This window comes from Sus scrofa, chromosome 6 (assembly GCF_054392235.1).
Source record: "Sus scrofa isolate SSC_HxYL_T2T_F1_AM1 chromosome 6, Sscrofa_HxYL_maternal_Yorkshire_Landrace_v2.0, whole genome shotgun sequence".
Lineage (NCBI taxonomy): Eukaryota > Metazoa > Chordata > Mammalia > Artiodactyla > Suidae > Sus > Sus scrofa.
The window spans coordinates 48,192,277-48,204,255 of NC_139388.1; the positions used below are offsets into that span (position 1 = coordinate 48,192,277).

The window sequence follows — 11,979 nt, forward strand, 5'->3', positions numbered from 1 at the left end:
ACAATGGGCTTGGTGGTGTCTTGGGAGTGCTGGGACAAAGGTTCGATCTCTGGCCTGCACAGTGGGTTAAGGATCCACCGTTGCTGCAGGTGTGGCTTAGGTTGCAACTACAGCTCAGATCTGATCCCTGGAACTCCATATGCCATGGGGCGGCCAAAAAAGAAAAGTTTGTCTAAAACTCATCTGTTGGAGGAGGGTGCCGAGAATGGCAGCAGGGGTGTCCTTCTTGGTTCCAGTGGTCCAGGAACCCCACTTCTCGACCCTCATCCTTGCAGGGAGACGGCTTCGCGGGAAGGCATTCTACAATGTGGGTGAGAAAGTGTACTGCCAGGAGGACTTCCTGGTGAGTCAAAGCTGTGCCCTGGCTGCTGCCATGGGTGGGAACAGGGGCGGGGACCCTCCTTCCGAATCACATGGAGATCCGAGGCCAGGAGGCAGCTGTTGGCTGGGCAGCAAGTGCCCTTTTGTCATGTAACACCCTGGATCCTGTGTCCCCTCCCAGTACTCCGGGTTCCAGCAAACGGCTGACAAGTGTAGCGTGTGTGGACACCTCATCATGGAGATGGTGAGACCCTCCCCCAGGCTCCGGGAGCCCCTCTGACATGGGTGGAGTCTGAACACCCCAACCTCTCACCTGTTGTCCACCTGCCAGAGGCTCAGAGCCAGAGTGTTTTCTGGGGGCAGTGCTGAGCCTTCCACCTGCACTGACACTTCAGTGCCTCGTACCCCCAGATCCTTCAGGCCCTTGGGAAGTCCTACCACCCAGGCTGCTTCCGGTGCTCTGTGTGCAACGAGTGCCTGGACGGGGTACCCTTCACTGTGGACGTGGAGAACAACATCTACTGTGTCCGAGATTACCACTCGTGAGTAGCTGGTGCCAGGGACGAGTGTGACTCCCGTGGGTCCTCTGCCTCCCTTGGGAGCATTTTCCTGGCCTGCCTCTGTGTGCTGTGCAGTCTTGGCCTGCTCACCTCTGGGCTCTGCTGGGTGCTCGGTGGTTGGGGTGAGGCATGGATCTCTGCCTGGAGCCCTCTCTCATGGTCCTCTTCCCCCCCTGCCTTTGCCAGGGCCCCCTCCTCCTGGTGGTGGGGACTCTTGGCTGTCCCACCCAGCATCTGTCCCTCTGCTCTAACGGCCAGGCCAGGACTCTTTCTGCCTGGGATGGGGACTTGGGGTCTCTGCAGAGTCTTTTGCTGCCCCAAGAAAGTGATCCATTTTCCTTTGCTGTGGCTCATCAGAGCTCTGGTCCTGTGCTGCCTTGCATGGGGCTGGTGCTGGATGTTGGTTTCTGGTACTTACTGTGGAGCCAGGCTTCATAGGGGTCTCAGCTAGGGGAGGCCCAAGCCTGGATGTTAGGGGGCAAGGACGTGCAGGAAGCATGAGGGAGAGGCCAGGGCAGAACCTGAAGCCATCCTGCAGGAGGTGATGGGGTGGAGGTGAATTGGGGAGCCACACAAAAGGCTAGCGCCAGGAAGGCATGGCAGAGGCTGCTCCTACCCCAGTGTGTCCACACAAGGAAAAGGGGCCTGATGCTCAGGCCACATCATGGGGCTCCTATGGATGGACCTGTCCTTGTGCCCTTGGCCTCTGGCCCTTCAGCTGGTCACTTCTGGTTTCCTTTATTCCTCCAGGGTTTTTGCACCAAAGTGTGCCTCCTGTGCCCGTCCTATCCTCCCTGCACAGGTAGGAACCACTCACCTGGAGATGATCAGGTGCCTGGCCCCACCCGGCCCTGCCGGTCCTGCCCGGGTTGGCCCCAGGTCTTGGGCCCCAGTGGGAGGGATGAGCAGGTGCTCCTGCCCCATGTCCCTCCCAGCTGAGGGACATGTTATGCCCAGTGCATACTGGGTGCAAGTGTCCCTGCATGAGTTAGAGGGTAGTGGTGGCCCCTGCTGCTGGGATGCCCCACATCCCCCTTAGCTCCATTGCCCATGGATGTCAGAACTGCCCCCTGGGCCTGTGAGCTCTGCAGCTGAGGTGATGGGGGAACAGGTGAGAAAGGGATGCTGTCTGTTCAGGAGACACCCTTGGGTGGCGCAGCTCTCTCCAGCGCTGGGTCTCCCACACACGCAGGCTCTATCCCAGCCTGCTGGGCCTGGGAAGCAGGGATGGCAGCGGTTTTCCCTGGCTCCACAGAACTGAAAAGAGCAAGTACACACTCACACCGACCCCCGCGTGATGCCCTGCGGCCATGGCAGGATGCCACATTCATTTGTGGCACCTGTGCCCGCCCAGTGGAAGTGCCCGGGTCAGTGCTCACATGGGTGTGAATGCACATCCCCGTGACAGGAGCACGTGGTATAGGTGTGTGCCCTCCCTCCCCCCCACAACTCGCCTCAAACCCTGTCTCTTTCTCCAGGGCTGTGAGACCACCATCCGTGTGGTGTCCATGGACAGAGACTACCATGTGGAATGCTATCACTGTGAGGTGAGCCTGCGCCCCCATGTGGCCGGGGCAGTCGCCCTCCCACACAGGTGCCCCTCTCCTTAGGTGTGCTGTGGGTTCTACCCCGTTCTGCCTGTCCTCCTCCAGTGAGAGCTCTCCCTTCCCCCGCAAGATATGATCGCTCTCGGCTCGTTTCTCATCCAATGAAATATTTCCTGAGGACTTACAGGGTGAGGGCATTGTGGATGTACAGAGGATAAAGACAGTCCCTGCCCTCATGGGAGAGACAAATACTCGGCAGTAGTTTTTTTTTTTTTAAATGGCTGCACCTGTGGCATATGGACGTTCTGGGGCCAGGGATTGAATCCCAGCCATAACTGAGACCTATGCTGCCACTGTGGCGACACTCAGGCCGTATTTATACAGGGTCAGGGTTATTAAAGTTATCGGGGGGAGTTTTCAGAGCACACCAAGGCCTTGGAAAATTAGGGAAGGCTTTCTGGAGGAAATGTTGGGGTCGTGGCCAGAAGCCGGAGTCCCATCTTGGGCACATAGATGGCCACTGAAGCCAGGGGAGCAAATGAGTCTTCCAGGGAGAGCTGTGGAGGGAGGAACCCAACGAGCTCCAACATTCAGGGGGCTGCACGGAGGCAAAGCAGCCACATGGAAGGCCTAGAATGAGAGACTGGAGAGGTAGGAGAGAAACCAAGGAAAGCATGTTGGGTTTCAGAGCCCCAGGGAAGAGCAGGCCTGTCAAGTGAGAAATCTTCAATAGGATTCAAGGGTCAGCTTGGAACCACGTGGCTTTATGGGGCAGGTGGCCCAGTAGGAACAGGAATCCTGCTGGGGACCAGGGAAGGAGGATGGGGGGCAGGCATGGGCTGCAGAGGGGCCACAGTTTCCCCAGCAACAGTAGGAGGGCATCCTGCTCTGATGTCCTGGGGACCGTGGTGTTTGTCCCCTTGGGCTTATGCTGAGTCCAAGAGCAGGTCAGGCTGCCCTGCGGATCACAGTTGGAGCCTTGGGGCTATGAGATGTGGTGCCACTGTCCCCAGGAAGACCCTTGGATGGGGACTGAGATCTCCAGGCCCCCACCCCCCAGGTGGTGGTTAGTAGCAGGCCAGGTCAGGGGGCTGTGGCTGGACAGGACATGGAGAACACCTGGGACCTGAGTTGCTTGGGACATGAGGCTCCATCGCAGCAGCAGCCCAGCTCCATCCCCTGTGTGGGGCGGGGCAGGGCAGGTGTTGGTCTCAGGGCCTTTGGGTAACAAGTGTTGAAGCTTCCAGGCTGGAGTTCAGCCCTGGATGCAGTGAGAGTGTGGCCAAAAGGGCCACCTTGGGTGGGGGCAGAAGGAAAGAAAATGTTGTCCACACCCTCTGTGGCTGCCCTTCACACTTTGTTATTTACAGAAGTCAAACTCCAGTCATATAACCTGTTAAACAAATTAGCCTATAAAATATCCTTCAGACATCGAATGTTTACTTGATGTCTTCAGTTCTTCTCTTCCATTGTCTCTTAAGGCCACTGAGCTCAAGCATTTGACCTCCCCCTCTTCCCAAGGTCACCAGTGATCCCCACTGGGGACTAGGAGATTGTTCTCAGTTGTCACTGTCCTAAGTCTGCAGCAACTTTCCAAGATGATACATTGTGCCCTTAGGGCAGGCTGATTTTAGTCTTCCTTTTATTTTCCCCTGATATCTTGGATAAAGTCCCACTCTTCTTTCCTCTCTTAAGGTTAGAGCTTCCACAGCTCAGATGCAGGTGCTCTTCTTTTTCTAGTTATCTGCCCCTCCCCCCACCGAGAGAGAAACTCTTGCTGTTCTGTTAAAAAACTATCACATTTTGGAGTTCTCATCCTGGCTCTGTGGAAATGAATCTGATTAGTATCCATGAGGACGAAGGTTTGATTCCTGGCCTCAGTGGGTTAAGGATCCGGCGTTGCCGTGAGCTGTGGTGTAGGTCACAGGTATGGCTGGGATCTGGCAGCTGTGGCTGTGACCTAGGCCAGTGGCTCCAGCTCTGATTCAACCCTGGCCTGGAAACTTCCATATATATGCTGCGGGTGCGGCCCTAAAAAGACAAAAACAAACAAACAGAAAAACCCCTATCACATTTTTTGCTGATACCCCAATTTACTGCCCAGCCCTCTCGGCCAGACTCCAGGCTCGTGTTCAACTGTCTCCCTCGTGGCTGGCTCCTTTGGATGTGTAGGAGGCTCTCCCACCCTCCAGTGTCCCACATTGGGCTCCTGACCCCCTCTGCCAAAGAATAAAGGCCGAAATCCTCCGGAAGGGGTGCAGGGTCCTAAATCTCTGATGTCCCCCTCCTTGCTTACTCCGGGGCCGGCCGGGGCTGTGTTCTTCCCTAGGACTGCGGGCTGCAGCTGAGCGGGGAGGATGGACGCCGCTGCTACCCCCTGGAGGGCCACCTGCTGTGCCGCCGCTGCCACCTGCGGCGCCTCCGACCCGGGCCACTTCCCTCACCTGCTGTGCACGTCACGGAGCTCTGAGCTGGAGCTCCGAGCTGGGGCGGGGAGCCAGACTCTGGGGCCGTCTGTGCGCGCAGGCGCCCGTGTTTGTGTGTGTGCGCAGGCGCGCGTGTTCTTGCGTGTGTGTTTTTGCGCGCGCGCGCGCGCGGCCGATGGCTGAAGCAGGTCAGTGTCGGGGCTTCGTGCCGGCGGGCGCGGCCGCTGGCTCCCCCCCGCCCCCTCCCCCCACTCGCCACCGAGCTGCTGTCCGAGGGGCTGGCCCCGCGGCGAAGCTACTAATATTTATTCACCGTTTGTGCCTCCTCAAGCCGCTTCTTCCTCCCGGGCTCTGCCTGCCTCCCGCCGCCACCCCATCACCAGCCTTCTGTTTCGGAACCCCGCCCTGTGCCCCATATCCTCGGGGGCAGGCTCCCAGACCCGCTGAGGGTCTCGGGGTAGAAGATGGCCATTACCGAGTGCAGGGGGCGGCCGCCGTCCTCCCACGGGCCCTGGGGCGGGAGCCAGTTTCCCTGTATAGGTGGGACCTGGGACTCCTTTCAAGAGTGCGCGGGGCGGGGCGGGGCAGTGTGTGGTCTGGCAGGCGGGGGTTTGCAAAGGGCACGCGTGTTTGTTTCATAAGCGTCTTGCCCATTGGTAGGTGGGGAGGGTGCCTTGTTTGGCTGGGGTCACTGGAGGAGGTGAGGAATGACACCCTTGGGGAGTGGAGCCAGCGAAGGAGCCTTGCCTTTGGCCGTTGTGGTCACTTCGGGGTTTGGCCCCCGGGGTTCTAACGGGTGTTTCTAACCCTAGTCCTGCCTGGGTCTTTCCCATCCCTGGCTCCTCCTTCCTCCTCCCCGGGAAAAGAACACCTCAGGCAGAATTCCAGCCTCAGGTCTCGGACAAGAGAGACCGCGAGGGGGCGCCCTGCCCACTTGTTGGCAGAAAAGCACTGTGTATTGGGCTCCACGACAAAAGCATATGATTTGACTTAAATTAAGTTTTTCCTTTGAGAATATTTTCATTTTCTTTAAAAGAATATAGTTTTCTTCTAAAAACTTGGTCCACGGTTGTTATTTCTTAGGAAAAGTACAAGAAACTCACAAGTGTCCTATTTGTATATCATATAGCTAATGTTCAAGTGGTAAAACATTGTAGTCTAACTATTTTTGTATAAATTCCTTTGAAATCTCAAAATATGTGTTTGCCTCTCAGACTTTAGAATAGCATGGGGTTTTGTTTGTGTTGGTGTCGTGAGAGCAGTGACCTAATGAAACGTGGTATGTGGAAATGTAGATTTTTTTACCCCCTCTGAAAGACACATCAAGATTGGGAAGCTTGGGCTTCTCACTGATGGCTTATGTTGGATTTGCACTTGCGGATGGCCCCGCCGCTGGAGACCTCGAATCACGACAGACCATCACAGTGGTTTTTAGTACACTTGTTCTTATGAGAACTGAACCACCGCTTCTTGGCTACTGCTGTTGCCCTCCTTTCTCCCCACTGTTAGATGTGGGGTCTTTTTACTTGTAGGTTCATTCATCTAAGGGAGCCGGACGGTAAGAACTAGAACACTATCGGGGGTGCGCATTGGGATGCGGAGGAGCGGAAGTGGCGGCCAGTGGTGTCCCGCTGGACTGAGGCCCGGAGCTTGGAGGCCCCCTAGTGGGCTTAGGAAGCAAGTACATTGTGAGTTTGGTGACGGTTAACCAAATATTTTGAGCAAAGGTTGTCCCGAGCTGCGGGAAGCGTGGATCAAGGTGCCTTCTTGGAGTAGGGGATTCCAATGGGGCAGAAGAGAGTAAATTCTAGGAACGGGAGGCTTTTTTTGGCTTTCTCTTCCTCTTGAGCTGCGCTGCTTTGCTTTCTGGCCAGTTATTTGCAAAGCTTTTTTTTCTTATTGCTTCCATTTGCCCTTGGTTTCTCCTTGTTGCAAATTCAGCTCTTCTCCTTTTTCTTTCTTTGTGTCTGCTGTGGAGGTGGTCCCTGATCTTCCTGTCATGGACACCATCATCGCCTTCCATACCTGCTCCATCCCGGTTGCCATGGTCTCCCACTGAGCTGGACTGAGTCATCATGGCATGGAGCCCCCTCTGTGTTCATGTGCCAAATGTTGTCAAAAGTTAGAGCCAAGGGAATACGTGACCCTCGGTGAGGGCAGCGGCCTCTGGCCACACTTTGCTCTTTCTCCATGGGCTCCATGGCTCCGTATTGCTTTTTCCCAGCTCTGGTGACCATCACCGTCCCTCTTACCCTAGAACCTTTGCACCTGCAGTTCACTCTGCCTGGATACACCCCCTACGCAGTGCTTTAATTCCTGGTCTCATCCTTCTGATCTCAGCTACACAATTAAGCCAAACTCCCAGTTAATACACTTTACCTAACACCCAGAATTTGGGGCCCTACTCTCTAAGCTCTTTTCTACAAGCAGCATCTTCCAGACCATTGTCAGGAATGGCGCTCATCTGTTGGTGGTTGAGACAGGAAGCAGCGTGAAAGCCAGACTCCAGGCCTGGTAGCTTACCCATTACCCTCCAATGCCGGGTGCCAAGCCCACCTACTCCTAGGGTATCTCCCCTGATGTTGACACCTGGTGACACCTCTAACTGTGCTTTTGTTAACTGCTGGACTTTTGTGTATTGAGAGAATAAAAGTACTTATTCTCTCTCTTTCTCTCTCTCTTTTTTTTTTTAAGGCTGCACCCGCAGCATATGGAGGTTCCCAGGCTAGGGGTCGAATTGGAGCTGTAGCCTCCAGCCTACGCCAGAACCACAGCAATGCCAGATCTGAGCCACATCTGCGACCTACACCACAGTTCGTGGCAACGCCGGATCCTTAACCCACTGAGCGAGGCCAGGGATTTAACCTGCGACCTCATGGTTCCTAGTCGGATTTGTTTCCACTGTGCCACGATGGGGACTCCTAAAAGGACTTATTCTCTTGATGTCCATCTCCTCACTAAAGGGTGGACTCTTCAGGTCAGGGTCTGTCTGGCTTGTTCACTCTTACCTCCCTCCACAATGCCTGCCCTGTGGTTGGTACTATAGCCCAAGCCAGACCCTGCCTTGGCCTTCAGAGTCCCAACTTAGAACACTCCTCCCTCATTGGTTTGTAAGTCCAGGTATGGCCTGAGTTGCCCAATGAAGGAGCCACAGGTGGAAGAGGGCCAAGAACAGGTTTACACAAATAGTAGTAACGTGCTGCACATCGAGTAGGTGCCCCAGGTAATACAAACTCAAGTGTGCTTTTGTGGAGACTGTTGAGTGCCGGGTCCACTCGTGTGTGTGTGTGTGTGTGTGTGTGTGTGTGTGTGAGTGAAACAGAGAGAGGTGAGAAAGAGGGAAAGAGGGGGGGATAGGAGAGGAAGTGATGGAGATTGGGAGGGAGACAAGAAGGGGCATGAGAGTGCGAGAGACACTGAGAGAACTGGATATTATGAGAGAGATTTTGAGAAAGACACTGTGTGTTAGAATGAATGGCTGACAGAGATGGTAAGGGCTTGATCAGGAGGTACTGGAAGAGGGAGATGGTGAAGAGGCAGAGATGGTGAGAGAGGCTGAGAGGGAGACTGAGTGAGAATAATGGAAAGATTGAGAAAGACACTGAGAGATGTGACACTGACCAGAGGGAGAGAGAGGAAGCTTGAATTAACTGAGTGAGGCCAAAAGAATTTAGGGTCCTTGCCCCACAAGGCAGGGGTCCACCAGGACCAGGTGATTTAGAAATGTTTGGATGGTCTTGGCCACAAACAGAAAAGGTTCACCTCCTGTAAGTGACAAAGATTGTGATATATGTGTGTGAGATGTTAGCCTGGGATGGTGGGCTCTTAGAGGTGGGTCTTGAACATGGAGTGCCTGTATGGTCTTAGGGCAAGAGGAGACGGTGCTGGTCCCTCTGGCCAGGAGACACAGATGAGAGCTTGCTGAACTGCAGGTAAACTTAAGTGCCTCCTGTGGGCTTTCTCTGGAGGGGGCTAGAAGGGGTGGGCAGTTGGGACTGTGATTTATGGTACCTGAAAGGGGTTGGGTACAGGAATCCACAGCAGCAGAGTTCCAGGGAGCAAGGTGGGTCAAGGAATGACTTGGGGTCAGGGGACCAGTGGTCAGGGGTTGAGCGTGGTCGTGTGTGGGGTTGTGCTTGCCACCATCTCCTTCCACCTCAACTCCCACCCCTGAGGCTGGTCTCCTAGTCAGCAGATGCCCCCTGGGAGGAGGGTGAAGGGGGAAGAACAGGCTCAGCCTGGAGGGGCTCCAGGAGGGCCTTGGGTTGGGATCTGAGGACAGGTCTGGGATTGGGGGTAGTGCTGACGTACCTGGTGACCAGCAGCCCTGGAGGACCTGCCCCTGCGTGGTGTGTGGGTATCAGATCTCTGTGCCCGGAGTGGGTGTGGTGGGTACCTGGCTGGGAGAGGGGTGTGTGTGCACATGCCCTGGGGACTCAGTGACTGTGGGGAGCAGGCCTGGGTTGGGGGGGCCATGTGAACTGGGACAGAGATGGGGAGGTTCCTCCTTAGTCATCCCAGGAGGAATTCTGTCTCCTGGGGTAACAACTACTCTGAGGCTATAAGCACTCACCAGGCCCCTGGTTCCTGAAGACACAGAGCCTGGGAAGTATCTGGGATCCAGGGGAACATGGAGAACTCAAGGGGACACAGCTGGAGTGGAGGGTGCCTTTTCCCTCCCATCTTCCTTCTCTGGTCCTGAGGATGCTGCTGGGCTTCCCTTCCTGAGTCTAGGGTGTCACAGGTAGGCCTCTTCTTGTCCTTCAAGGACAAGAAAATGTGAGAAAATGACACATAAGCTTTGCTGGGTCACCATGTGATGTCAGAAGCTTGAAATTTCAGGTCTCTCTTTTCTTTTTTTTTTTTTTTTTTTTGCTCTTTGCTTTTTTAGGGCCTCACCCTCGGCATATGGAGGCTCCCAGGCTAGGGGTCGAATTGGAGCTACAGCTGCCAGCCTACGCCACAGCCACAGCAACCACGATCCGAGCCACATCTTTGACCTACACCACAGCTCACAACACTGGATCCTTAACCCACTTAGTGAGGCCAAGGATGGAACCTGCAACCTCATGGTTCCTGACTAGATTCGTTTCTGCTGTGCCACAATGGGAACTCCTCACATGTCTCTCTTGACTCTAGTACTGAAGGCCCACTCTGTATTAGAGATGTGAAGTGGTGTTGGAAACTGTTTGAGACATTATGGAGAGATTTAATTATGTATAATAAAAGATCTGGTGCAGTCTGAAAAACAAAGGTGGATTATTCTTCTCACTTAGGTGAGCGATTCTCAAGTAAGACATTTCTACAGTTTGTAGGTGGTTCCCTGTGTGGGAGGGAGAGTGTCTGTGTCACTTCAGCAATGGTGTGTGTGACTTTCTATGCACACCTTGTAGCCGTGAGACCTGCCACTGAGTAGCTGGCTGGAGGACATGTGACTCAGACCAGGTATGGTGTGCGAGGTCCCTCAGGCTCTTGCTTTTGAGGTCCTAGTCTGGTTTTGAGGTCCCAGCCATGTCCTGGACTCAGGTCAGCTTCCTCCCGAGAAGGGGCCACGAAGCCAATGGAAGAGCCTCTGCACATTGTCCTCGCTGGAGGTGGATGTTCGGGGGCAGAGCCCTCTGGCAGGCCTCTCTGCAAGGCCCACCTGTGTCCCATTCTGCGTCTCTTCCCCTCCTCTGTCTGCTGCAGGGGCCTCATCCCACCTCTCGTGCTGCTCTGAACCTCCTTTGCCTGGTCCCGGAGGGGGGTCTCCCTTCCCGCGGGCCCTGGGCTCGGAGCTGGGCCGGAAGCCCATCAGGAGGACGTGAGGGCCCGTCTTCCGGTTGCAGCGGCTCCGCCAGGGGAGGCCGCGGCGCGCTGGGAGGGCCGCAGGCCGCCGGCACGGGCCCGCGGGGCGAGGCGTCGCCGAGTTCGCCGTGTCCGCAGCGACCTTTGGCGGGACAGGCCCGGAGCCGGGGCGGCGCGGGGCTCTGGGCGGGGCTCTCAGGGTGTCAGGGTGCGAGAGGCCTGGGCCGCCGCTGAGAAGCCACCACCGGGCCGCTCGACGACGACGCTCCCTCAGGGAGCCCCCGCCTCGGAGGCGACGGCAGCGGGGCTGCGGGAGACCGCGGGAGACCGCGGAGGATGAAGGAGTGGAAGGAGGAGGTGAGGCCGAGATCCAGATCCAGGAGCTCGGCCGGTAGAACGCGGGTTCTCCAGTGGGGCCCGCAGTGCCTGCCCTGGGCGGGAAGAGCAGCTGCGGACACCGCCCCCACGACTGCAGGAGGAGGAGGAGGAGGCGGAGGCGGCGGCGGCGGCGGCCATCCGGCAGCCAGAGCTCGAGCAGCACAAGCTGTGGCATCTTCCAGACCCCGGCCACCAGTGGCCTAGCTCTCCCAAATCCAAGTGTGTCGGTAGCCGAGACTGCCTGTGGCTCCCCTTCCAAAACGCAGCCATGGCTGCCACTCACCTCTCACAAAGAAAGTGTGGAGGAGCCTCTTGTGGCTCAAACCTGACTAGTATCCATGAGGACGTGTGTTCGATCCCTGGCCCCCTCAGTGGGCCTTGCCCTGTGAGCTGTGGTGTAGATGCTGCTGCTCCGAACTTACATATGCGGCGTGCAGCCCTAAAAAAAAATCAAATAGAAAGTGTGGATACCCTTCAGTGAGGTTTTTGTTTTTTTCTACACAGATGCACATAAAATTAGTTTATTAATGACTACATTTGAAGCCAGCCATTTTGATCTAGTGTTTAAATAACAAGCTGTTTAATATTAAAGCAGAAGATACTGCCACAATGTGGCAGAAATACAGCTTTATCCATAAACCCTTTACAGCATTATACATTAAACACTATTTTTATTTAAGCAAGGCACCCCTGCTTGTTCTAAAATATGGGATGTGCTACCCCTCTGAAAAAGCAGACGAGGAGACTTAGATTCTTTCCTATCTAGAGCTGGTTTAAATTCTAGTGAAGTCATTAATGTCCTTACCAGTCAGGTCTGTTAGGACATGTCACTTGACAGTTTTTGAGACTAAGCACCCACCGTAAAGTTTACCTAAAAAAAAAAAAAGGTGGTGCGGGGAGGGTGTTTGGACATCTTTTAAGCTGAGACTGTAATTTCCTCCTTCATTATACAGGCACTAA

General features: G+C 55.3%; 1 protein-coding gene across 2 annotated transcripts in view; it reads left to right on the plus strand.

Annotated features, from left to right (window-relative positions):
• The window catches only part of WTIP (WT1 interacting protein), a 29,104-nt gene extending 21,582 nt beyond the window's left edge, over positions 1-7,522 (plus strand). Inside the window, exons 3-8 of one of the 2 annotated variants that reach the window (XM_021097104.2) lie at positions 276-343; positions 503-565; positions 733-863; positions 1,632-1,683; positions 2,360-2,428; positions 4,758-7,522. In XM_021097104.2, the coding sequence (XP_020952763.2) occupies positions 276-343; positions 503-565; positions 733-863; positions 1,632-1,683; positions 2,360-2,428; positions 4,758-4,898 (524 nt within the window). In that variant the 3' untranslated portion in view covers positions 4,899-7,522. The remainder of the gene's footprint in view (positions 1-275; positions 344-502; positions 566-732; positions 864-1,631; positions 1,684-2,359; positions 2,429-4,757) is intronic. The other variant, XM_021097105.2, reaches the window with a different exon arrangement.
• Positions 7,523-11,979: the final 4,457 nt, after the last annotated feature.